This window comes from Populus nigra, chromosome 9 (assembly GCF_951802175.1).
Source record: "Populus nigra chromosome 9, ddPopNigr1.1, whole genome shotgun sequence".
NCBI classification, from domain to species: Eukaryota; Viridiplantae; Streptophyta; class Magnoliopsida; order Malpighiales; family Salicaceae; genus Populus; species Populus nigra.
This window is the reverse complement of record NC_084860.1, coordinates 17,502,913-17,528,099: the sequence shown is the minus strand read 5'-3', so window position 1 is coordinate 17,528,099 and position 25,187 is coordinate 17,502,913. Positions and strand designations below refer to the sequence as shown.

The 25,187-nt window shown below is 34.9% G+C and overlaps 4 protein-coding genes and 1 pseudogene across 7 annotated transcripts; 2 read left to right on the top strand and 3 right to left on the bottom strand.

Annotated features, from left to right (window-relative positions):
- Window positions 1-558: 558 nt before the first annotated feature.
- LOC133702872 (2-succinylbenzoate--CoA ligase, chloroplastic/peroxisomal) lies at window positions 559-6,036 on the bottom strand. 3 transcript variants are annotated; one of them, XM_062127194.1, is made up of 10 exons: window positions 5,752-6,036; window positions 4,535-4,628; window positions 4,260-4,428; window positions 4,067-4,165; window positions 3,155-3,252; window positions 2,772-2,965; window positions 2,330-2,457; window positions 1,431-1,810; window positions 1,000-1,211; window positions 559-844 (listed from the first exon to the last, which is right to left on the bottom strand). In XM_062127194.1, the coding sequence occupies exons 1-10, from the start codon at window positions 5,949-5,951 to the stop codon at window positions 715-717; spliced, it is 1,704 nt and encodes a 567-aa protein (XP_061983178.1). In that variant the 5' UTR covers window positions 5,952-6,036; the 3' UTR covers window positions 559-714. The 3 variants fall into 3 exon arrangements, with proteins under 3 accessions (XP_061983178.1, XP_061983177.1, XP_061983179.1); XM_062127193.1 differs by having other exon boundaries at window positions 1,431-1,819; window positions 5,752-6,035; XM_062127195.1 differs by having other exon boundaries at window positions 1,431-1,819; window positions 4,556-4,628; window positions 5,752-6,035.
- A 480-nt stretch (window positions 6,037-6,516) lies between these two features.
- On the bottom strand, window positions 6,517-12,067 carry LOC133702535 (obg-like ATPase 1). Its single transcript, XM_062126833.1, has 12 exons — window positions 11,915-12,067; window positions 11,660-11,827; window positions 10,976-11,099; window positions 10,531-10,622; window positions 10,201-10,299; window positions 9,614-9,727; window positions 9,466-9,530; window positions 9,103-9,219; window positions 8,840-8,915; window positions 7,860-7,952; window positions 7,608-7,658; window positions 6,517-6,898 (listed from the first exon to the last, which is right to left on the bottom strand). Exons 1-12 carry the CDS (start codon window positions 11,999-12,001, stop codon window positions 6,800-6,802), a joined length of 1,185 nt encoding a protein of 394 aa, XP_061982817.1. The 5' UTR covers window positions 12,002-12,067; the 3' UTR covers window positions 6,517-6,799.
- A 1,266-nt stretch (window positions 12,068-13,333) lies between these two features.
- On the top strand, window positions 13,334-14,132 carry LOC133702814 (heat shock cognate protein 80-like; annotated as a pseudogene).
- A 192-nt stretch (window positions 14,133-14,324) lies between these two features.
- LOC133702980 (protein YELLOW LEAF 1, choloroplastic-like) lies at window positions 14,325-17,756 on the bottom strand. Of its 2 annotated transcripts, none has more exons than XM_062127353.1 (5): window positions 17,596-17,756; window positions 16,781-16,867; window positions 15,979-16,130; window positions 15,233-15,311; window positions 14,325-14,762 (listed from the first exon to the last, which is right to left on the bottom strand). In XM_062127353.1, the coding sequence occupies exons 2-5, from the start codon at window positions 16,830-16,832 to the stop codon at window positions 14,566-14,568; spliced, it is 480 nt and encodes a 159-aa protein (XP_061983337.1). In that variant the 5' UTR covers window positions 16,833-16,867; window positions 17,596-17,756; the 3' UTR covers window positions 14,325-14,565. The 2 variants fall into 2 exon arrangements, with proteins under 2 accessions (XP_061983337.1, XP_061983338.1); XM_062127354.1 differs by having other exon boundaries at window positions 16,781-16,855.
- Window positions 17,757-22,291: 4,535 nt separating this feature from the next.
- On the top strand, window positions 22,292-23,920 carry LOC133703351 (putative germin-like protein 2-1). Its single transcript, XM_062127823.1, has 2 exons — window positions 22,292-22,646; window positions 22,785-23,920. The coding sequence occupies exons 1-2, from the start codon at window positions 22,535-22,537 to the stop codon at window positions 23,318-23,320; spliced, it is 648 nt and encodes a 215-aa protein (XP_061983807.1). The 5' UTR covers window positions 22,292-22,534; the 3' UTR covers window positions 23,321-23,920.
- Window positions 23,921-25,187: the final 1,267 nt, after the last annotated feature.

The following is a 25,187-nucleotide window of genomic DNA, read 5'->3' as shown; positions in this document are numbered from 1 at the left end:
CATGTGTTGGATTGGATTGTGGTTCTGTCTCATACATGTACCCATATCAACCAGTCATGGTTGAATTAATGGCATGTGCTACTTTTTTTTGGTCACATGTTAGCTGAAAAAAACTATGGTGATGGTGATGTCCCATCTTCGAGGCTGACCCAGTAGACATTGTCTGTGGTCAAGTCAAGCATGCTTAAAAATGCAGGTTAACAGTTAGAACAGCCAGTCTAGCATCATTCCTTGTAATGATTAGCCTAAAAGGTGAGAAATTAACCACCATAGGTTACAAGTTTCTGACTAGCATAACCACCACATCAATTAATATACTACTCTTTATAATATGGCACCTAGATGTGCTTAATTTCTAGAAACTTAATTGCTAGCTAAGAAAAGCTGGAATCTCCATTGAAAAATCACGTATAATCTGTTGCCTTTAATAGTACTCCATATCTTTTCTCAATCCTTTTATTTGTGCTATGACGTCTCGCGTTTCACACAAGCTAATTCTTCTTTACTTTATTCAGTGACTAGGGATATTCTCGGACCACCTTGCGCACCAAGACTAAATTCTCGGAAAACTAGGATATGGCATTTCACATAAGATTACAGCCTTGGATGGAATTTCTAAGCTAGGAAACTAGGATGTGGCAAAGTGATTTCAATGTTTTTACTTTGTTTTTTGCTAGCAAAAATGGTACATATTCAATCAATTATTCATAACAATCAAAGATTGCTGGGGAAGAATTGTAGATGAGACATAACTTCCCTTCGAACTTGGTCCCTTCTTATCTTTCCAGTCGTTGTCAGTGGAAATGGCTTCCTCCATAAAATAAATAGCTTTGGCACTTTAAACCTGCAAAAGATTTATCAGTAAGCCACTAAACATCTTCAAAATACACGTAAAAGGAAGAACATGCAATTGATGAATCTTTGCTGCTGAATATTTATCGATGTGAACAGGCCATTAAGTTAACATTTCTGGAACGGATTTAAAGAGAGCAGCAATACCCGGTTAATTTCTTTTCCCTACAGTAGTCTCTCAGAACCTCTCTGCATAAGGTTAGATTGTTTTCTGCAGATTGTTTACACTTGTTATTGGTCCAATGCCAACTTTGTCTTAATTTAATGCAAGCAACAACCATCTCTGTCAAACGAGCTTCTGGAACTCCCACTACAACAGTGGCAATAACTCCTGGATGTTGCAACAACATTGCTTCCACCTGTAACATTAAAGCAACTACACTTTATAGTAAGGACCGTTAAGGCATAAATCCAGTTACCGATCCATTAAAGACATGAAGCTCAAATTTATTATTGCACGATTCTACAGTGCAGAGGATCCAGCAAATCACTCTGCCCATGATTGTCCCAATGTTAGATTCAGTCGTCATTGCTTGATTATAAAGTAGATTATGAAGGCAGATATATATCACACTTACCTCTTCAGGGTAAATGTTCTCTCCACCGCTCTTGATTTGGGCATTCTGTCGTCCAACGAGCCATACATTGCCACAGTCATCTATGGAACCAATGTCACCTGTGTCAAGCCAAAAATCATTGGTGGATTCTGTTGCCTTCATTGGATTCTGATCCCAATAACTAAGCATTAGATGGGGACCTCTAGTTAAAATTCTGCCAATGGTAGAAGGTTCGTCAGCACTTATCTTTAATTCAACATTTGGTGGAGGTTTGCCAACACATACACCATTTGGTTGGTGAACTGAACTGGATTTAGTTTTATCCACTGTCTGCAGAGTCTGAGCAGGGGTTTGAAGTGTTGGATCATGAAGGGTCATGAAAGTTAGAGAAGAACATGTCTCTGTCATCCCTTCATAAAAAGATAGAGAGTGAAAAAACAAGAGAAAGACACTAATAAATCTAGTAGTATATGAAACATAGCTCATCCAAATTGATTTGTACTTTCAAGAACAATTTAACATAGGAAACATTATATGGAAATACAATTTTTTTCCATAGAGGTGTAAATATGGTTCTAATTTCTTCGTACTTGGCTTGTTTGGGTAGCTCCATTCAGTTCAGCTACACTCTAATAGCCTCATGTGGCTTTGATTGTCTATGAATCACTAGGATCAACACTTTAAAGTGACCTCGTCCATTGGCCAGCATTGTAGTGGTAAATGTTATGCAGAAACAATGAAATAAATTGCAGAACAGCCTAGAGCATCCACAAGCCCACTCCTCTAACACATTAGAAATCAACAATTCAAAATCAAATTCACATCTACAATGTTTTATCAAAAAATTGATCCCAAAAAGAAGATAACATGCCAAAAGATTATATTAAAGAATAAGACAACAAAGATAGACAAGTCGCTACCGTAAGCTGAAAGAAGCTTAGCTCTTGGGAACAATTCAGTGGCATCTTTCATAAGCTCAGCTGACAGACTCCCACCTCCATTTAATAGTTTCTTCACATATTGCCTCCCTTTCCAAGTTTCTTTCAACCTGACAAAATATTTCAAAATAGTAGTTTACTACCATGTGACTTAACGATAAAATCACAAATAAAGCAGTGTGGTCAATATTGGGGAAAAATGAAGAAAACTAAACAGAAGATTTCAGAAGAGCTTAGCAATAGAGATAAAATTTTAAGTGTATGCTGACAAATTGCAGCGTAAATGTTAATCATATAGTTCATGTCGTATGAAATGTAATAATGAATTCCAACGACAAAAACTACTGCGTAAAGATAGCTCTATCCAAGCAGTGGTTAGACACGACTCTGTTAATCTCCATTACAGGTGGGACTGCAACTTTACCTGGTTAAGGAAATCAAATCAGCCATCATTGCTGGGACAGTGATTAGAGAAGTAACACAATGTTGCTTGATAGCTTCTATGGCTAACGAAGCCTCAAATTTTGGTATCAAGACATGGCAACCTCCGACCATTAGCATGGTTATGGCTGATGACAATCCACCAATATGGCACAATGGAGCAGTGTGCAAATAAACCTGCAGAAGTCCAAGGAATAAGGAATCCAGCCACCAGTCATTTCTAGCTACCAATGCTACTATTCTCCAAATTATAAGAAACTCTAGAAATATCCTTAATGGTTTGCATTATCATTATCTCTTTTAATTGCCATGTTTTTCCAGTTACAAGTTCAGATCCATAGAAAACAATTCTTCAGAGCTGCATACATCATCCTCACTGTAACCAACAACAGCAACTTTCGCTAGGGACTGTACTATCATAGCTGAATGGCTTATGATAACTCCCTTGGGCCTTCCAGTGGTTCCTAAAGCCAAAAAAAAATTCAGCCAAAATAATAATTAGATCAGTGGATCATGCCAGTTAAGGATCTACACAGGAGGAACCTGAAGAATGGTACTAGAATTTAAACTTCAATCATATTTAAGATACTATTTTTTTTACATAACTTATTTTCCCTGCTGTTGAAGTGATTCTGTAAGTAAAATGTGCTCTTAGATGAACTAATTTAAGAGAGAAGCACAAAGCATTTTGTAGAAGCACTTTCAGTAGGAATCTTCGACAACGAAACATATCATAAAGGACACTCAAAATTCGAACCAACAGTGGCCAAGTTTAGCTCAAAACATAAAATTTTGAACTGGTCTCAGGGGGTTTGTCATTTGTGATTGGTGACTGCCAGTTGCTGACCTATCATGTAGCAAGGATTTGACATCTATTTCTTGCACATGGTTGAGAAAACAAACAGGAGTAGTAGAAACTGTTGGAATTGTATGAAATAAGTGTCATTTCTGTCAGTTTAATTGCTCAGATCTAAAGAGCTTTCCTTTCTGTGAAGTCATGAAAAGTGCTCTATCAATTGGAATCTAAAAAAGGGAAGCAGCTGATCTTTGAGATCCCTACGCGACGTACTGGGATGGATGATTGAAAGGAAGCAGGGAAACCCTCCCTATAAGGGGGATATGGTTGCTATACACAAATTCAGAATTGTATTTGTGCATTATACCAGGAACATGCACTAACAACACTCCGAAGATAAATTTGGTAAAAATATAATATTCCACTGAACATCAAGAGATTTCTTCTTGAATTTGCTTCCACACACATCGTAGGACTTGTACCTGAAGTGAAGCATATTATGACAGCGCCCTCAGGTGCCCAGGAGTAATCCAGTTGTTTAGTTCCTATGACATGCTTCCTAAGTGTTTCAGTAGTTAACACTGTCAAAATGAAGAAAGCAACAACAACATTATGTCTATCAGAACATGGAAGAAGAATAAAACCAGATGAAGAGATGTGAAGGAAGCTACACACCATTTGATGTTTTTTCAAAACCAGAAGAAAGGGAGCCTGAAAAAACATGCCACTTGACAGAAGGTAAAGCATTACTCTGGAGCTCTTGATACCAGTGTTTACAGCTTTCATCAGTGACCAGCATCACTGGCCTTACCATTAACATTGCTGATTTTGCTTCTTCGAAGCTCTGCAAATGGAGAACACAAAACCTCAATCTAACTCTTTTAGGAGTTGGCTAAAGAATTGCGCAGCAAGTAGATAGATGGCTGGTGCAGATGCCGAACAGCACATACACAGGCAGGTGATGTACTAACCCATCGGTAATTCAAAGGAGCAACTATGCCTCCAACAAATGCAACAGCAAGTAACCACTCCAAATACCAATCACTGAAACAAATACATTCATCAGAATTTGTAAAATCACATCAAATTTATTTAACACGGGTCACTATTTAAGATCACCAGATTATTTTACACCAAAGTTATTAAACTTGTCCCACCCATGACCCAACTCAAGGCCGGAGTCATGAGTTAGACGGGTTGACCTGGGTCAATTCAAATTAGCATTATTTCAAGATTTAAGAAAATAAAACAAAATAGTATTATTATGAATTTTTTAAAAAGTTAATCAGGTTTTGACAACGTCAACAGAGTACAAGTAAACTCACAAGGTCAACACCTACTTAGTTTAATTTAAAGCCTAATTTAAACCAAGTCAGGTAAATCACCGAGTTGACCCACAAGGCAGGGCTAGTTTAATAACATTATTTTACACAATCAACAAGGATTATTATCCATCAATACTTTCTATTTACATTGATGAACAAAAAATTATTTTGGAAGAAAACAAAAAATGGAGGGCTAGATTAGAGTAGTTTCAAAAACTACAAAAAGGTTAGCTAATCATAGTATAAATTTCAATAATGTCCAAACGTAATTTATCCATGATTCTTTATATTTTCAAGATCATAAGTTTTTTTTTAATTTATTTCTTAATATTACCAACTCAAAGATGAAAGATAAAAGTCTTCCATGACTTCATATTAAATTAAATTACATATTTTTTATTCTCTCTTACCAAACTAGTTTTGACAATGCCGCCAATATTATTAAACAAAAGGCTCATAAGCCCATCAATCCTTGTTTAATTAACCTTTGCTTACTTCTCCAAATTAATTTCCTTAATCAATGCAAAAAACCCTTTTGAAAAGCACCATTAATTCTAAGTTTAATACAACTAATTTATGCTCAAATTAATCACAAAACCATGAATGTTCACTCAAGAAATTAATCAATTGAACTAAAACAAGAACCTAATTCCCATTCCACTCTCAATTTCCTAGCAAACCAAACAAGAACATCGACACCAACATTTTCCAACAACCAACTTCCAGAACATCCTTAAAAAGAAAGAAAACATAGCTCAAAGTATAAACCACTGTCTAAAAGAACCTGTTTTTTGCCAAAGGAATGTGATGGTGCAAGGATAGATGATGATGATAATAAGAACCTGTTGAAACCACAGATGGCTACAATGTCACCATTGCCAAGACCAAGTTGAAGCAGCCCATGAGCCAAAGACAAAACATCTCCCACAAACTGGTGTCCTGTTTTTTGCCTATTACCAGAGATGGTAACCACAGAAGTTGAACGTAGAGTTGATAGTCTGGTTAGGCACTGGCAAATGTGGGCTTGAGAGTAATTAGCCATCTGTGTTAACGGCGAATTGGGGATATGAAAAAAGAACGTTTCTTTCTCTTTGGTCTCTTAATGGAAAGCTTGACAGTTGAAAGAAAGCGCGGATAAGATTACCTTATCAGTTTGGTAGTTAGGGTAAGGATAGGGGGATTAGGCTGTGAGGCTACGTAGGTCACAGTAATAAGTGGGATGGTTTAGAGAAAGCCACGTGGCTTTTTCCAAATGGAAGAGATTTTGGGTCTCTTTCTCTCTTTAAGATTTATTTTTTGTCTAGGAAAAAAAAAGACAAAAAAGAAAACAATAAAACATCCCCTGTACCTCTTGTTTTAAAAATAAAACAATTCAAATATCCGTGTCTGTTTCCATCCCTCCAGTTAAACATGTTGTATCTGTCATTTCTTGAACACTAACCAAACAAATCCTTTCTGGTTAATTAATAATTAAAGCCAGTTGCTCCTTACAAGTCCACAACTTCTTGTTGAACATGTAAAGAGAAAAAATCCTAAAAATGATCACTTAATCACTCATCCATCATAGCAAAAGAAGTTCATGAAGGAGAAATTTGTGGAAGGCAGTATGGCTATGAATTCTTTGATCCCATTTTATGGCCTCCCATGGTACTATTCGACTAGATGTATCAAAACAGAAATATATGCCAATACACCATAAATCCAAGAGCTCATGATTCTGATTATAAATTACAATTCTTAAATCATTTGATTTGGGCTGTGATGTTGTGATTTTACAGTCACATAAATGACCGCTCAAATCAAGTGTTTTTTCCAAGCACCAACCAAATTTCTAGCATAGCCACCAAAAATACATCAATCATTGCAGTGGAAGATTTGAAGGATAAAATCTCACTTCTTTCCACCCCCAGACACATTGAACTTGAAGAATATTATGTCTCCATCTTGGACAACGTATGTCTTCCCCTCCTGCTTATACTTCCCAGCAGCCTGAGCGAAATTACAAGAGAGATTCAATTCGTCAATAAAAAGGATAAGCCTGCATATTTTGTACAGCTGGGGTGCGGTGCATATAAATATAGACACCAATGTAGGAGTCATTAATGGGAACTTTACTACAATTTTCCTTTACCGTCACATTTCAAGTTCAAATAGATGCCATATTAAAAGCTCACAATAACAAAGGCTCATGAGGCAACAAGATCAACATCAACCATACTTCGAAAACCACTACCACCACCACATGCATGTGATCTTTTCGGAAGAGTACTGTACAACATGAGCATTTCACACATACATGCAACAAATTCGAATACATGCTGGATTAATAGGACACACTAGTTGATTTCATAATGGTTCCACAGCCAATGATCACTTGATATCATGTAGTTTATTCGGTGCATATTTTTGATGTATTCTGGACATATTCATCCTTATGTCATCAGTTTTACAACCGTGCACTAGATTCTAGGGCTGCTCATCATGTTGCATATTGCAGGCTTCCACGACAGACAATAGTATCTTGTTTTGTTTCCTTTTTTGCATCTCTTAATCTCTCCTTTTACCTATTAGTCTGTCCAATTCTGACTCCAAATAGGTACCGAGGGAATATATTGAAATATGGAAATTATCATTCACAACCCCCCAAACCCCTGAGGCTCTCACAGCAAGCAAACAATGTTTTATTCAAAACGCATACCTTAACAGCTGACTCACTACCAAGCTCCTTCAGATCATCGAATTTCATGACCTAAGCATTATCAGGAAATGCAAAGATAAGAAATCACAACGTTGAATTTTCAGTGGTCACTGATAAAAATCAAATATGCATCAAGACCATTAATTGACTTGGAAATAATGAAAGGCACAGACAGTTGAGATTATAAATTTATTGAGCAGTTTGTTAAAGACTCAGTTTTGAAAGTGGTGAATCCAAAAACAAGAAACAAACCTCAGCACATATAAATCCTCTTTCAAAATCAGTATGGATAGTCCCTGCAGCTTGGGGGGCTTTTGTCTGTCGTCTGATTTGCCAACATTTCACCTGCAAGAGCAAGTGATTCAGGACATTAGGCTTAACTTATCAAGTGATTCAGGACATTAGGCTTAACTTATCAAAACAGAGGCCACAGACAGCTGGCTGTAAAGATATTATGCCATACACAGGAAGGACTATCATGAAAAATATATGCCATCAATGAGAAGGATAATTATCATTGCGGACGAAAGAAAACGTGCACTACAAAATAAAAATTTTGTGTAACACAAAAAACCAAATCCCAGACTAATAGTGTTACAATCAGATTATGAGAAACTAATGAGAGCTTGAAAATCATGACCAAGAGGGAAATAGGCAGTAATAATTGCAACTGATGTTCAAAGAAAATCCATGTACAGGTGCCATCTGCTAAGATCTAACAATTCAGACCAAATCGTAGCAACTAAGTTAATTTCTTATAAAATTTTCCACAATCCACAGTGCAAACTAAAGCGCCAACGTGGAGAAACATTTAGTTGAATGGGGTAAAATTTTAACAAGAGAGATTCCAAGGCTACACTTCAAGTTTGTGAACATAACTATATAAATGATTGGCCAATACTTGCAGAAATAGTTTGTCATTGAAAATTTTCAATTACTGTTCTGAGAAATTGTAAATTACATGTCAACAGTTGCATTAACAATTATCAGGAAACTGCATACAAATGCACAATATGCCTTTATTGTGACATGCCATGGGCATTGGAAGTTCAGAACATGTTTTGGAGATAAGGCGTCATATAGCTGCAAACAAAAGTAAAAAACCACTACCTGCATACTCAATTCAATTGCAATAAATTTTCGAGCTAAGGCTTTCCATAAAACTTGCCGAAGATAAACTTAACAAAGAAAACAACAATACAAAAATTGTATGGGTATTAGGTATACATTACCTCGTCAGGGCCAGCAGTGAAAAAGTAAATTAGATTAATTGCTGAAAATCCAATCTTTATGATCTTTGGAAGGCAACTGCAGCATAAAAAGCACAATGTAATTAAAAAAAAAAGTAAAATATGAGTTTGGGGGGGGGGGGGGGCATGATCATTAGATTTTGTGAACACAGTACTGTTTTTTCTCTCAAATTATACAGATCTTCAAATGAAAAAAAAAAAACAGTTAAGAGATATTTACAAGCCACTGGCTCCTCAATACCAACCTTTGTAACTTGTTCTCCTCGCAATACTTAGCTGCTTCATCTGGTAGCATATCAGCAAGAGTTCTCTCTAATATACAGCTGAAAGGAATAATGGTTTCACCGCCATGTTCCTGCACCCTACAAAAGAAATCAATAACAACTTATTTCTTTTGTAGGAACACAATCTAAAAGAGCGTATGCTGATCAGAGACCACCAGTGAAATTTGACAATCAAACTGTCACAAGCAACAATAACTTTCTACAGGGGTTGTCAAGGAAGACATGACGCAAATTAAGTCACATGCAGGGAATGGAGTGACAGACTTCATAGCAACATACATGAATAGCTTGAAATGGTAAATACGAGGTAAAAAAAGGGCATACCATGCATGTATCTTGGGCAAAAACTTGTTCTTCTTTCTTTGGTAATCCTTTTCATTCATGTTAATCTGCAAATTCAATGCAATCACGCAACAAGATCATCAAAACTGCAAAAGATGAGCCTAAGATGAAAGGAAGGTGGAAAACTTACCAAGTAGACAACTGGCTTGGCAGTAAGCAACTGAAAAGTATTCAATATCTCGATATCAGCAGCTTTCCATTCTCCTAAACGGACATCTTTCTCTTCCTCAAGCCAAGCCTTGACCTAACACGCACCATCATTGCTTGAAATCATTTAAAGCAATAAGCCAGTAGTTATACTCCCTCAGTCACCTATTAAGTGTCCTACTTTCCATTTTTTGATGTTTCAATATAAATGCCCATTCTAAAAGTCAAAGTATAATTATTACCTTCTTTCACTCACTTTCCCTCATTACCTTTTACCATCTATCAAATTTACTCAAAACAAACATTTAACTATATAAATATATTAGGGGTAAAGGTGGGATCACATTTTTAAAATAAACACCATTAATTAATTTATTCAATTCCTAAAAATTTGTACAAAAACAATGAAGAAATTTATTATGGGACTGAGGGAGTATATATACAAAGCCAATAGACATCATTTAACATATGCAAATGAAGAATAAACACAGGCCCTTCACATCAGCATGTGATTAGCCGATAGATTCAAGGTAAAATATTATACAAAGTTCCAGCCACGAGAATACATACCTTTTGACACAACTCCAGCTCTATTTTTAACTGCTTATCATTGCTCCTCTTCATGCTCTTCTCAACATCCTCTATCCTCCTCTCTATGAACTCAATATCCTACAGTACAGTCATCCAGGGTTTAATAATCTAATTCATTTTGACTGATAAGTTTAAGACTGAGTGATCAAAAATACATCACAGTATCTTATAGCACATCCCATTCAAAAACGCATGATGGAGCATACTTTAAAATCAAAAATAAAATTCCAAGACAGTCATTTAGATGTTCAATTCATAATTATGGGCATTATTTAAGTGCCAAACAGTATCTGTAGGTAAATCACATACCTTCAGTCGTAGCTCTGCACTAATAACTTCAAGATCTCTAACGGGATCCACAATGTCGTCAACATGGATAATATCAGGATCCTCAAATGCTCCTATTATACATGGATAGATATGAATAAATTCCACATCAAGTGCACATTTAACACCCATGTACAACAAGCAGGAAAAAAATTCTCAGATATCAGGTTTAGATTGAACCCAATTTCTAATTTCTAATATAACAGCAGCAAATAGAACAGTTAACCCTATCCAATGGAAAATTTTTCTGCTATTCTCCCCTTAAAAAGCAAAGCACCATATTTCCTAAGAAGAATATTTCTTCTTTGACGCACATTTTATTGTCAATTTCCATAAGAGAATAGTAGTTCGGTAAAAAAATTAGAAAGTCACTGCGCTATTTGAATAACAGAAATCTAATTACAAAAAAAAGTGATAAATATCTTACGCAAAACATGAAAAATGCCATCAACAGCACGAATGTGAGATAAGAAACTGTTCCCCAATCCTTGACCTTGATGTGCACCTCTAACCAATCCAGCTATATCATGAATCTCCAAGAATGCTGAAACCTGAGCATTAAAAATTTCAATATATATTGCATAAAGTACTTAAAACCATAAGAATAACATAAAATGTAACTTATCATCGTATTCGATCAAAAATATCACTTCTAACCAACAAAATTGCATTTAAGAAAAAACAAGGAATAAATTGTCATTATTTCCATTTTCTCCCCATGATTTCAACCAAATCTAGAAATACCCTCATTTTTTCTTCACAGTTCAGCAATAAGAACCATGTTAATCAGCCTATTCATAATTCTAGCATATGAAGTATTTAAATAAAAGAACAAACATTATGGAACTACTCATCTCATCTCAACACGTCCCATCCAAAAAAAAGCATAAAGATTCCTAACAGAAAAAAAATGTTATCTTTTTAAAAAACCCAGTACTAAGTTTTCATTATTTTCACTTTCTCCCCATCACTTCCATCAAATTCCAGATTTTCTCATTTCTTTCTTCATTATCCAGCAATAATAACCTTGCTTAATCCGTCAGATTCAGCAGCTAATATCATCAGCACGAAAAACCCACAAATTATATTCAATAACTTCAAGCACACAAACCTCGCTTTTCGGCTTAAACAGCTGGCAGAGCCACTCGAATCTCTCATCAGGAATATTAACCCTAGCCTCATTAGGCTCAATGGTGCAAAACGGGAAGTTTTCAGCCGGTATTGACAGCTTCGTCAGAGTATTAAAAAGGGTAGATTTCCCTACATTCGGCAATCCAACCTAGCAAAAAGAGAAACAATTTTACACATCGAAACACGAAAAAAGAGGTTAAAGTAGGGGAAATGAGAGGGGTGAGAGAATAATTACAATGCCGATCTTGAGGTGCGACGAGAATCGGCCAAGAATCGGCCTCTCTGCCGGTGCTTCTTTGGATTTCGATGCTTTTGGTGGCATTTTTTTTTGGGGGGAGGGGGGGGGGGATTTGGTTTAGGGTTTTTGGGAGTGATGATATGTTTAGCGTGAAACAGCAGAAAGGCGAAAGCAGTGATGGCACTGAATTGGGCTTTTTTGGGTTATTGGAGGGTATGGGCCTTCAGGAACAAACCCATTTGGTAGCCACAAGTTTAAACCTGTATATTAATTACGTTTAAGTTGCTGATTTGGTAACGTGGCTGCGGATGAAGTTCACCCGCAGCCATATTAAATGCCGTTTAATTAAAAAAAAATGATTTTTGATGGTAGGATCCATCAAAATTGAAAGTCTGACCGCATATTTTGGAGAAGCAGCATTTTTGCTTCTTCTCGTGGGGGAAAAAGCAAAACAGTGGAGCATGTCATTCTTCATTGTTTAGAATTGTTCTCTAAAGTGAACAGTTTTTTTTTTTTTGAAAAACAATTTGGAAATTTTAGTTTTTTTTCTTCAAAATCAGTGCAGTTAATTGATTTCACTCGCATTGTTCATGTGATCATGAACAATATTGTTTTTTTAAAAAAAAAAATTAGTTTGAGGTGAATTAAATTTACTCGTACTGTAATCTCAATTTTATTCCTGATAATATTTTACCTAATTTTATTGCACGCTCAAAAAAAGATGGATGAAACTGTAGTTCTTGTCGAATGACTTTTGTACATAATGAAATTGTAATTTTTTTAAAAAAAATTATGTTTTACTTGAAAAACTAGTATTTAATATTATTAAATAACACTACATAAATTAGAAAGATATCGCATGATGACGTAGTATTTGTTGATCGCAATTTCAATTATGTTCTTACCAGGTCCGACCCAGTTAAAAAGAAATTCAATTTTTATTTTTATTTTAATTGTGTTTTATTCAAAAAATTAAAAGGAGATCGCTTGATGACGTAACAAAAAATTCAGTTTTTGTTGTTGCGTGCTTAAAAAACCATGGAAAATATAGTCATTGTTGGATAGATTTTGTATGTGATGATATTGCACATAGTTTAATGCAATAATAAATAATATTTAATATCAATATTATTTATTTCATTATGTAATAACAATAGTTAAATCTACAATATTTAAATTAAAAATCATTAATATATATATATATATATATATATATATATAATCTCAATTTAAAAAGCATTTTTTTAACCAAATACATTAAACTACTTTTTATTCAACCTCAATTTCAACTACAGTTTTAACCAAATATATATTTTTCCAAACTAACCTCAACTAAAAATACTTTTTATAAAACAATTTTTTTAAAACCACAATCATAACAACAATTTTAATACCAAACACACTCTAAATGTGTGTTTATTAAGATTAAGTGTGTTTACTGAGCTCCTCTTGGAGATTGCTGAAAACAAGGAGGATTACAAGAAGTTCTCTGGGTCCTTCTCTAAGAACCTCAAGCTTGGTATCCACGAGGATTACCAAAACAAGTCAAAACTTGCTGAGTTGCTCATATATCACTCTACCAAGAGTGGTGATGAGCTGACTAGGGACTATGTGACCAGGATGAACAAGGGCCAGAATGACATTTACTACATCACTGGCGAGAGCAAGAAGGCTGTTGAGAAGTCTCCATTCCAAGTTGAAGAAGAAGGGTTATGAAGTTCTCTTTATGGTTGATGCTATTGATAAGTATGCTGCTGGCCAGCTCAAGGAATTTGAGGGCAAGAAGCTTGTCTCTGCTACCAAGGAGGGCCTGAAACTTGATCGGACTGAAGATGAGAAGAAAAGGCAGGAAGAGTTGAAGCAGAACTTCGAGGGTCTCTGCAAGGTTATCAAGGATGTGTTGGGAGACAAGGTAGAGAAGGTTTTGTGGCAGTTTGTTACCTCTAACGCAGATATAGCCCTAGTCTTTAACTAGGGAGGTTAGGAGAGAGTGCTTGGTGAATGGTAGTGGTATTTCACATTACCTGGACTAGTGAATTAGCTACACGAACCTTTCGATCAAGGCTCTATGTGCATGTTGGTTAACCTTCGAAATTTACGTTTCTTTAACATTCCTTCTTCGGAGTTCAGACAGGGTCTATTATTGAATCCTGTCTATTATTGAACATGCCATGTCCATCACAGGTCATTGGTGTGACCAGTCTCACCTTTCCTATCGAGTATTTTTCATCCGTCAAGCTAGATATTGATATACTTCTTCGCCTTTTTTTTGGCCTGATACCTTGCGGAGTAGTTGAACCAAAAGGTCTCAGATTTAAGTCCAGGATGGCTTCATATGTACTCCTTTGGAAGGTGAAGTGCATGAGCACCAGTTTTCATGTCCAACATCTTAGAATGACCGGAACGGTGAATTAACAGAAAGCTTTTATTATAGGTTAGTAAAACAAATCCTTTTAGAGGTAATGGAAAACTGAAACAGAAACAATACAACATAGCGTTACAATTTCCTGCTTTGATGTAAGTGACATCAAAAGTTGTCCTATCTCATGCTTATGCTTAATAGCTATCCGTCCACCCAAAAAATTTCGGCTCACGACATATAAGAATTGAAGTGCATAAAAAATTTATTGATTCCAAATCCTTTTTCTTTATCTTCTCCTGCTGTCCCGGTAGTCTCCCTCGCTCTCTTTGTCTTTTAAGAACCCTAGAAAAGCAAGAAAGCCAAAGAAGAAGAATCCACCTGACCAGTTTCCTCCTCCTCCACCCCCACCACCGCCACCATCACCGTCATCACGGGGTGGGAGCCCAGGTCCTCCGTCATCAAGTTGAGGTGTCTTCGTTGGTTCTGGAGTTCAATTGACCAGTATGAGTCATCTTAAATATGATGTGTAGCAACAAAAATAAATTATCCAACAGACAGTTGTATAGAAAACTTACAAACTGGAAAACAACAAAAGCACATTTAATGTGAATTCTAAATAACCAAAAAATGAAGTTCATTAAATATTTACCATGCAAACAAAGAAAAATGTTGAGCAACCAAGACACATTTCCAGAAGACATCGATCCCTAGGACACTCATGAACAATTCAAATAGAACATGCAAATGAACATTGCAAACAAGCAGGAATAGGACTCGTTGATAACTGGAAATAGATGCTGTGTCAATGAAGGAAAAACAAATGGACGTGTAAAATCAATGCATGTACATCACTGTGCTTTTTCACATCCCAAGGAACTTGTGCGCCAAAAGCTAGCTGAACCGCATTCACTACGCAATTTGGCAATTCAGTTGAATATGCAAATAGCAATTACCTCGTACAGGAGCCTTGGTAATTGTAGGTGTCTCCTTGAGAACAGTTTGAGTTTGCCCTGAAGTAGAGCATCTTGCATTCTGCAGGAGAAAGAAAGTTTGTTCAAACCTTGTACTCCCTCATTTCTTAAATTGTTGAATCAGAATACTTTTGAAAAATGAATATTCAACATCTCTGTGCATGCATATGTATAACACTCATATTTCCATGGTTTTTCTAGGATTGGCATTTCCATCTTGTTTTATCAAGAGACATTCCCATGAAATTGATAGATTAATCTGCTTCTAAATCACCTAAACAAACTACAGAAGGGAAAGGTTAACTGAGTATCTCTACGCCAACTCTTGTGCATATTTAACTTGCAATATTCTTTCTCCTTAAGCAAACTTACACATCTCAAAAAAATTAAAGGAACAAGAAGTTCAGAAAGCAATACCCATAAATCCCTGTCCCAGTGGCAAAATGTTTACCTCTACAACCTAGGGAACAACAAAATTACAGGCTTCTTGCTTTAGAAAGCTATTATAGCATGGCTTTGCCTGTTCAACTTGTGTAAAGTGCTAATAGAAGACAGAAAAAATACTTATGGAAAAGGTTTCTCTGGCCAATTGCATTGATTCAGTTGACTATTAATAAAAGGCAAGAGCTCATTATGTTGAAATCATAGAGAAAAAAATTAAAACTTCCTACATTCAAAATATAGCACACGTGTATAAAGTGAAGTAATAGATCCAACAACAGGCTTACCATAGCAGCAGAACATATAATAGAAGCAGATCGCTTTCTACTTGAATGTACAAAGGGTTTTATTCTATCAATAGGCTGTAATTGTGTAGCAAGTCCAAGTGGACCTTGTCCTGCTTGCTTAATTTGGCCCTTGCATTGACCCCTTGTCTTCGCTGTGGGCAAAATATTACAAATTGCAGTATTTAGAATCAACACAGAATCAATCTAACAACCTAGCAAATTTAGCCAAATAACTTACCAGGTACTAAATTTTTATTATCATGTACAAGAAGAAAGCTACTTGCAAAAAGAACCATCAGGAATTTTGGGGGTTGGGGAATAGCCTTGATTGACAACATTCAAGAGAACTGTCAGGGATCATGGGGGATAGATACTATCCATTGCACTAGGGCATTAACAACCTAACGCATACCCACACTCAAACAAAGCTTGATACCACTATATAATATCAGTTCCCCAATAAGTTTAAATGCAAGGACTAGCTAATTATTAGAAAGGCACAGGGTAACCAAGCCATACTAGGGTTGAGGATGGAGCGGGGATCTATTACTATTGCAAATTGTTTATTCATGTTAACAAACAATTCAAAACTGTAAAGTGCTCGGTAGCTGAGCATCATCCACAGATATATATTCAATATATTATACTCATATCAACATGATTAATCCAAATGACTGGCATGCATATTTTATGGCATCAAATACCTGCTCACTGGAGTCTGGTCCACAATTCTCAAGTAAAAACTACTCACTATGAACATTTACATTATATTTTCCAAGCACTAAATTAGGGGAACACGAACCTGGCACAGAAACAGGCACAGAGCTGATATTACTTGCAGAAAAGGGCAACATCTCAGCAACAAAGGAGAAATAACCTGTAAATTTATCTGTTAAAATTAAATGAGATGAAAGATGTCAAGTGAAATCAAATGCTAAATAAGTGCCACCATAATGAACTGCATAGCTTGTAAACCAGATAACTAAAGCCAAAAGAAAGGAAACTTTTCATTCCAAGAAGTGAAATGCATTCTTCACGAGTAAATACGCACATTCCACATAATGAAGCAAACATCAGAAAGCTAAATCAGTACAGTAACAAGGCTAATTGAGTCATTTCCATTACTCAAAATTAAGGTTCAAAAAACCATAAAAATCCCATCTTGAAAAGATTGAAAAACTCTTGAAAATACCTTTTCTTTTCATATAATCCCAATTCAACCAAAACCCAAGTAAAAGCACAACACACCAGCCCTTCTCTAATCCATAACCCACCACAATCACCAAGACTGCGACTTTTCCACATCTTAAGCTACAAAATGTCACCAATTGAATTTTAACCCAACCACTGAATAAAGAAAACATATGACCACAACAAACAGAACAACTAACCAGCTAGATACCTAATACAACCACATAAGTTTCGCCTTAATTAACACGAAAAATGAAAATCAGACACAAATTGGAAGATGGGTTTTTCTGTTTTCACAGTCCTAAATAATGGGTACCTAATATTCTTCCTAAAGGTAGATCCTTTTCTGTCTTTTCTTGAATTTTCTCAGCGACCAACTAGTGTTAGAAAGAAAGAAAGAAAGAGAAAGAGGGGAAAACGCCGTACCTTTATTGACTCAGTGAAAGGAGAATCGGGACATGAAGAAGACCAACTGAATTTGAAAGTTCTGTGATGTTTTGTGGTTTTATTGCGAAAACATTGGATTGGTGGTAGGAAAATGAAGGCGGCGATGACGCTGTAATACGGTGCCGTTTGAAGTTTCAGGTTGTTTTTTCTGGGCTGGCTTAAATGGACGATGGGCTGAAATTTGTCTTTGTGTGGTTTGTGGAGTCCAAAATTATTGCTCAAAAATGATTTTGATATTTTTCCTTTTAATTCCAGTTAGTGATTAGATTAAATAGCAGGTTACTGCCCACGCTATTACTGCAGCTTAGACCAAAAAAAATATTTTTGGAATGTAAAGAAGTAATATGTAGATTTTTGTATTATTATTAAACTTGATATAATAATTAAAATTTTAAAAATCTATTATTTAATTTAATTTTTAAATTAAATTATATTGAAGTTTTCCCAATATAAATTTATAAACTGTGAAGGTTCAAAAAAAATAAAAACACGTGAAGTTTAACTTAATTAACCGGTCAAATTCACAACTTGAGTTATGAATTTCTCCAAATTGAATTAATTTTTTATTTTATTATATGATAAAAAATATAAAAATCAATTCACTATAAATATAAATATAGTACTCAATAATAAAATTCAATAAAAACTTTACATTAAAAAATAAAATAAAAAAAACTAATATATTCAATTAGAAAAATTCAAAAAAGAATTAAGTCTAATTTCTTAATGCAAGATCATGATTTTCCTTGCCCTAGTTCGATTTATTCGTAGTATGCTATTATTGTTAATTTTGCTTATCAAGAAAACTTGAATATACAAAATTCATTGTTTGATCAGTGGAATTTTAAGGAAATGGTAACACGAAATTGGAATCCAATGAATTGTCACAATTTCAAGCCATGAGCCCGTTGAAAAAGATCATCACAATTGCTTGTTAGAAAAGCTCAAGCACATCGGCTCAAGGGAGATCCACATGCTTTTTTTTTCTTTAATTTTTATAAGTGTTGGACGACTCCTTTTTTTAAAAAAAATATATAAACAACAAGTTATGTGTTATCTATTGATTTTAATCACTTTCTTCTTATTATTTATCAACCTATTTAAGCTATGAAATGCAATTGTTAACCACTTGAATTGATACTATCATCAACTATATTTGTTTTATATAGAGTTTTTATATTTAAAAAATTAAAACATAGGTCTATAATTTTTATAAGTACAACTAAATCGAGTTTTGTCATTTACAAACTAAAATTCATAATTTTCAATAGCACTAAAACCTATCTTATTAATTTTGATTTCAACTATTCGTTGATTTTTAAATCTACACTCATCTCCCATCTTGTAATATCAAGTTTAATACCCATATACACCATATCAATATCTATATTTTCTCATGAAAAAATACTTATAGTAAATTTTTTCTCAAATCTATATGAATTATTTTCTAGTTTTTCTATAGTCACACTTGCAATAAAGGAATGGGCAACCCAATGATCAAATACCACATAAACAGGCAGGTGATGTAATAGCAATGTATTTGCAATGACATCGAAAGTAGCTCGAGCTTCTTCTTATGTCATGGTGAATACCCTATCTTGAGTCCGGATACTCTGAGCTCTAAGACGGTCTCTGTTTCTACTAACCTTTAATTAAGTCTACCCACCTAGTCTGTCTACTGTGATCGACTACTGCTGGCTTTGAATCTGCTACCGAATATGTATAAACTCTAACCTTTAAGGGGGTAATCTTTTATAACACATACTTGCCCATGACAATAATAACATTCCTTGCCTAAATATTGATAATCCTTTCATCTATGCTCCCCCCGATATATATATATATATATATATATATATATATATATCATCGTCCAGGTATAGCAGAGTAGTCTCTAGGGTATTTCTGTCCACACTAAGTATAAGTAATTATCTTCTGCTTTGACATTCCTTTAACCAAATCACTCATACCACTATGTTGTCCATCAGTAGGTCTGATACCAGAAATCTAAGCATTCTCAGCTATTACCCCTTTCTTCTTTCTAAATTGACTAAATTAGGACTTTTTTTTAGGATTAAAAGGTCTATTTAAGGAAAAATCACCACCATTTTACTTACCCAACTCTGTTTGGCCTTACTATCCCTCTGTTATAGATGCTTCTAAGGCTTGAGCCATCTCTATAAGCTTTATAGCGAACTCAAACCATAAAGCAAACAGTCCTTGTCTCAATTTCTTGCACAATCCATCTCGCAATCTATCCAGAAACAAACTGTGAAGCAAATAAGGAGAGGTCATAGAACCTCCTTTTATACTCCAAGACTGACAAACCCCCCCTGTCTCAACACTAGAAACTCCTGCTCCTTGACCCTACACTGATAAGAGAAAAAAATATTGCATCTTAAACTATGTTATGAACTCACTCTAGGCCCATAACCTTGTATCTCTCTTGGACTGTATCATTTCCTATCATGATTGAGCTCTATCTAATAACAATTATATAGCATTGCTCACCGCCCAATCCTCGAGTACTCTAATATGAATTATGGTGTTCTTTATTTTCTACATCCATATGTTTGCAATCTCTACATCTTGTTTGCCCAAAAAAAGCTCACATCCCAGCTCCCTTATGCTTTTCACATTATGAACCAGAGCAACTACACTATCAGAAATAATAGTTGTAGGAATAATCGATGCTTCAAGTGGAATTGGAACTCTTGGTGTTACTAGGGCCATTTGACTATTGTACTAGACATAGCCTCGATCAAGCTTTAACTCTTCGTGTATGGTGCAAGGGTTGTTGCTAGTAGAGGTGTTGCTCATTGCCTCTGTAATTCAGATCTCTCAGGCGGTATTGCGCCAACTTAGTTAGAACCAGCCTCATCTCAATGTCTAGACGACTCCCCAACACTCAATTGATGAGATATTGGTGGTATATACAAAGCGTTATCCTCTAAATGATCCACTCGCTGACTGTCAACAGATCTTGTATCATGGTTTCTTCTGCTCGCTGAAGAGGAGTTAGTTATCACACCCGTCCTTATTTGTATCATCCTAAAACAAACCAATACTTATAAATTTTCCATTTCATTTCCTAAGCCCAGATCAGGGCCCTAATACCAAATGTAGTAACACTAACTTTCAAAAACAATATACACATGAATTCCACGATTAAAAATAGAAGAAAATCCAATAAATTTTTTTTTATAAGAAAAACAAATCATGAATTACTCACATTAATGGATTCACATTATATAATTTAAAAAAATCCTTGAATTTTCTTCTTTTTTATCTTGGAATTCATGTGTATATTGTTTCAAAACTTGGGGTTGTTATAAAGACTAAAAAATTGACCTGAGTCAACGTATGTTAACACACCAAACTCATGAATTGGATCATAAAACCGAGACAACCTCATATAAAGTAAACAAAATTAAATCATTAACAAAACACTAAAAGATATGATATTTTTACTGTGTACCACCTTATAAAACACTATTCATTTTAATAGTTTTTTGAATCCATGTTTTTTTTTTCAATTTCAATTTTATCTTTCAATATTTGGTTTGCTAGGGATTAAGTTTCATTATCTGTTTTGGTTTGCTTTCTATAAGGTTATTCTAGTCTAATGATTCAGGTCGTAAGTTTTGCGAATTACCTTATTGACTCAGGTTTTTTCTCCTTTATTTATTTGACTTTATTTTTTTTTTAATTTCATCTTTTGATATTTTATTGATTGAGAATTAAACTTCAAATAAAATGTTAAAAGATAAAATGAAAAAAAACAAAACAAAGTCAATTAAAAAGAAAAGAAAACTTGGGTGAACCAAGTTAATTCACAAAACTCGAGACCCAGATCATTAGATTGAAATAACCCCATAGAAATTAAATTGAAACAAATCATGAAATTTAATCCCCAACAAACTAAATGTTAAAATATAAAATTAAAATTGAAAAAAAAAACATAAATTAAAAAAATACTATTACAATAAATAGTATTTTTTGAGGTGAAATACATTACAAGCACCACCTCTTTTAGTATTTTATTAATATAATGTATAAGATATTTTTTAACATTAACATATAAGTTTTCTAGCTTAAAAATAAAAATTTCTTAAAAATAATTTAGTGATTTTTCATAGAATATGAATAAAAAACATGGGAAGAAAGTGCTAGCGGTGAAAAAGAAATTTGATTTAAAATAAAGTTATGTATAAAATAGAGAATTGTGTTTGTTAAAATAAAAAAATAGTTTATATTCAAATCGGATTCATTTTCATGACTTGTTTTAATAAAAACCTCTATAAATTAATATTTCTTTGGTCATAAAAATTTATTAAATAATCAAGATTTTATTTAAATTTTAAATTTACGTTGGAATCGAACAAAAATATCATTTAGGCTATTAATTTATCAAATGTTACACTGTATAATTCACTAAATACCTTAATAATCCTACCCTTTTGGAAGCAATTTCAAATCTAATCTCAATTGCAGATAAAGTTTGCCACAAGAACCGGCCACCCTTTATACATAAGAGCACGTACATTAAAGGTTAACCTCTAATTAATTAATGCCTTTCTTCCTTCATCTTTGCTTAATTAGTCCCACATGGACAAATCCTAAGGAGATTAACGCATTGCTAATAATGTTTGAAGTTGTCGACTCGGATTTGATCAAGTAAAGGGATGTGATGAAGACTCACTTTTAATGGGACGGCATTACATTACTTGTTAATTAATTCACTAATTAATTTGTTAATCATCTCTTTCACATCTCTCACAGCTATATAAATAGGAATTGGAGGAACCCTGTTTGATGAACACAACTTGAAGTTGAAGAAAATTATATACTCGATCGGTGCACTTAGAAAGTAGAATTGCTACATAGTGTTGAGAAATTCGTACATAGGATCTTGGAAATGGCATCTTCCATTCTTTTCTTCGGATTCCTTGCTTTTTCCTTCAGCCATGTCCTAGCATCGGATCCAAGCTCCCTTCAAGATTTCTGTGTGGCAGATGAAAACAGTAATGGTACGTACAAGCTCACTCCAAGCATTTGAAGGCCATGGAAATCATCCCAATGGCCAGTCTTTGATCTTCACATCGAAAATTAATTAAACTTTAGGTTAACTTCTGGTTCTTTATTAAGATTCGTTTGTTTTATGGCAGTGATAGTGAATGGTTTGGCTTGCAAGGATCCCAAAGAGGTTCAAGCTGATGACTTCTCCTTCAGTGGACTTCACTTGGCAGGCAACACTTCAAATGCTGTAGGGTCTAGGGCAACCACAGTAAACGTAGCCCAGATACCAGGGCTTAACACACTTGGAATCTCTCTTGTTCGCATCGACTACGCACCATGGGGCATTAACCCTCCTCACACACACCCTCGTGGATCCGAAATCTTGACTGTCATCGAAGGCAGTCTTGAGGTTGGGTTTGTGACATCCAGCCCTGAAAACCGTCTCATCAAAAAAATTCTACAAAAGGGTGATGTGTTTGTATTTCCTATTGGTCTCATTCACTTTCAGAGAAATGTTGGAAATGGCGACGCCGTAGCCATTGCAGCTCTGAGCAGCCAAAATCCAGGCGTCATTACCATTGCCAATGCGATGTTTGGCTCCACCCCATTGATCCCAGGTGACATTCTAGTGAAGGCTTTCCAGTTGGACAAGAATGGTGTCAACTACCTTCAATCCAGGTTCTAAACAATGTTGACAAAAATTCATGGAGGCTTTGGGATATAAGTTGTGACCCTGTGAAGGCTTTCTTCTTTGTTGGTTTGCTTGTAACACTCCTTTGTTGAGCTTGTATTTCTGTGTGCCTCTTTGTGGGGGATTCATTGATTCTTTTTTTTTTTTTTTTTTTTGATTATCGTGGGGTGTCCGGGCCAGCTTGCGCGCACTACGACTATTCCTCACAGTCCATTGAGCATCCTGCAAGCCCAGTGAGCAGGTAAGGCACCGCAAGGGTGACAGACGTGCACATAGAGAATCGAACTCGAGACGGGGGCGGAACAAGTCACACGATTGACCACTGATCCAGACCCTTGATTCTTTGGTCTACTAGTTATGTGCTTTTACACCATTGGCACCTCTCTCTTTTGTACAAGATGATGATCCAGACTAGATTTGTTGTGATTGCTTGTTTGAGACGTTGATACATGGCTTAGGCAGAAAGGGATCGGATTTTATGCATTGTGGTTGCTTTTGGAGTGTTGACATTGTTATATGTTAGCAGATATATAGAAGAAATTTGTAAAATAATCAGATTGTTTTAGTAAACGGCTAAATGATCATCTACAGAAACATTCTGGTGAAAGAACAGAAAGCTGCAAAAATCCAAGAATTCCAACAACATTTTCTACAGACTCAAGAAAGGAGAAGTGTCTTGAATTCACAAGAGGCTCGATCAGGATATTTCTTAATCAGATTCATCGAACAAACCAGCTTCAGATGAAATGGTCTGCTACAAGATGTGCACAGAAACAAAGCAATAAACAACACAAAATTTATTGCAATACCCAGTTTATACAACCTAGTGGAGTGGAGGGGATGGAGGAAGATTTACAGTAATTCAATGCTAAAAGGGTTAATTTCAACACCTTGGATAGAATAACTGTACTTGATTATTGTCGTAAACATGTTCGGTTGCAGAGATAGTCTCTTTGTTTCAATTATCTCTGTTTTTTCTGTTCTGAAACAGTAACTAAACATTAACAGTACTTGAAAGTGCAAATTGTCTGATGTAAAGTTACATTTGAGGTAAAATTGATAAATCAAAAGTTCTAGGACTTGGTGATGGGCTACGTTGATTTTCCTCCTTCGTTAAGAATCTTTGATTTGCAGTGAAATGATTAGTGTGTTTTTGGTTGATAATTGCGCTAGCAATTTAAGGGGTCGGGTCTTAGAAACAAGGCCGAAGAGTTCTTTATTTAGAAAAATGTAATCACAACTTCAGAGCACAAATCAAATGATTTAAGAATCATAATTTAGAATCAGAGATTTTCCTAAGGTGTTTGGAGCTTTCTCATATCTCTCATGTTCTTCTTCGATAGTGCATCAAACAGAACAGCAACTCATCGAAATTCATCCTAGTTCATCATATTGCCTCCCACTACTTTCAGCTTCTTTTACAACGTGGGATGGCTAATCCAGGTTTTTCTTTTTTGACTTCAAAATATCATTTTAAAGCTTGCACTACCATTGACAGCTCAACTTGAAATTTGATCATTTTCAAGCTTGGACAGGTACAAATATTAAAAAAAAAAAGAAAAAGGAAAAAAGTTTATGTTCTATCAAGTCAACCTGAAATCTGGCCACTTTTAAGTTTGGATCGATCTAAGCTAAAAATAAATTGAAAAATAAAAAATTACACCTTACTTTATCAAATATTTAAATTGATTTGATATTCTAAATAATCTTGATTCAATCAAAACTCAACTATTAATTTGAAATTAACTTTTTAAGAATTTTTTTGTGAATATAATATTATTTTAACTTTTTATTTAAATGAGTTGGACATAGGGCTTGCTCTTGATAGACTCTTGGAATAGATTTTAAACCTATGCTTTTA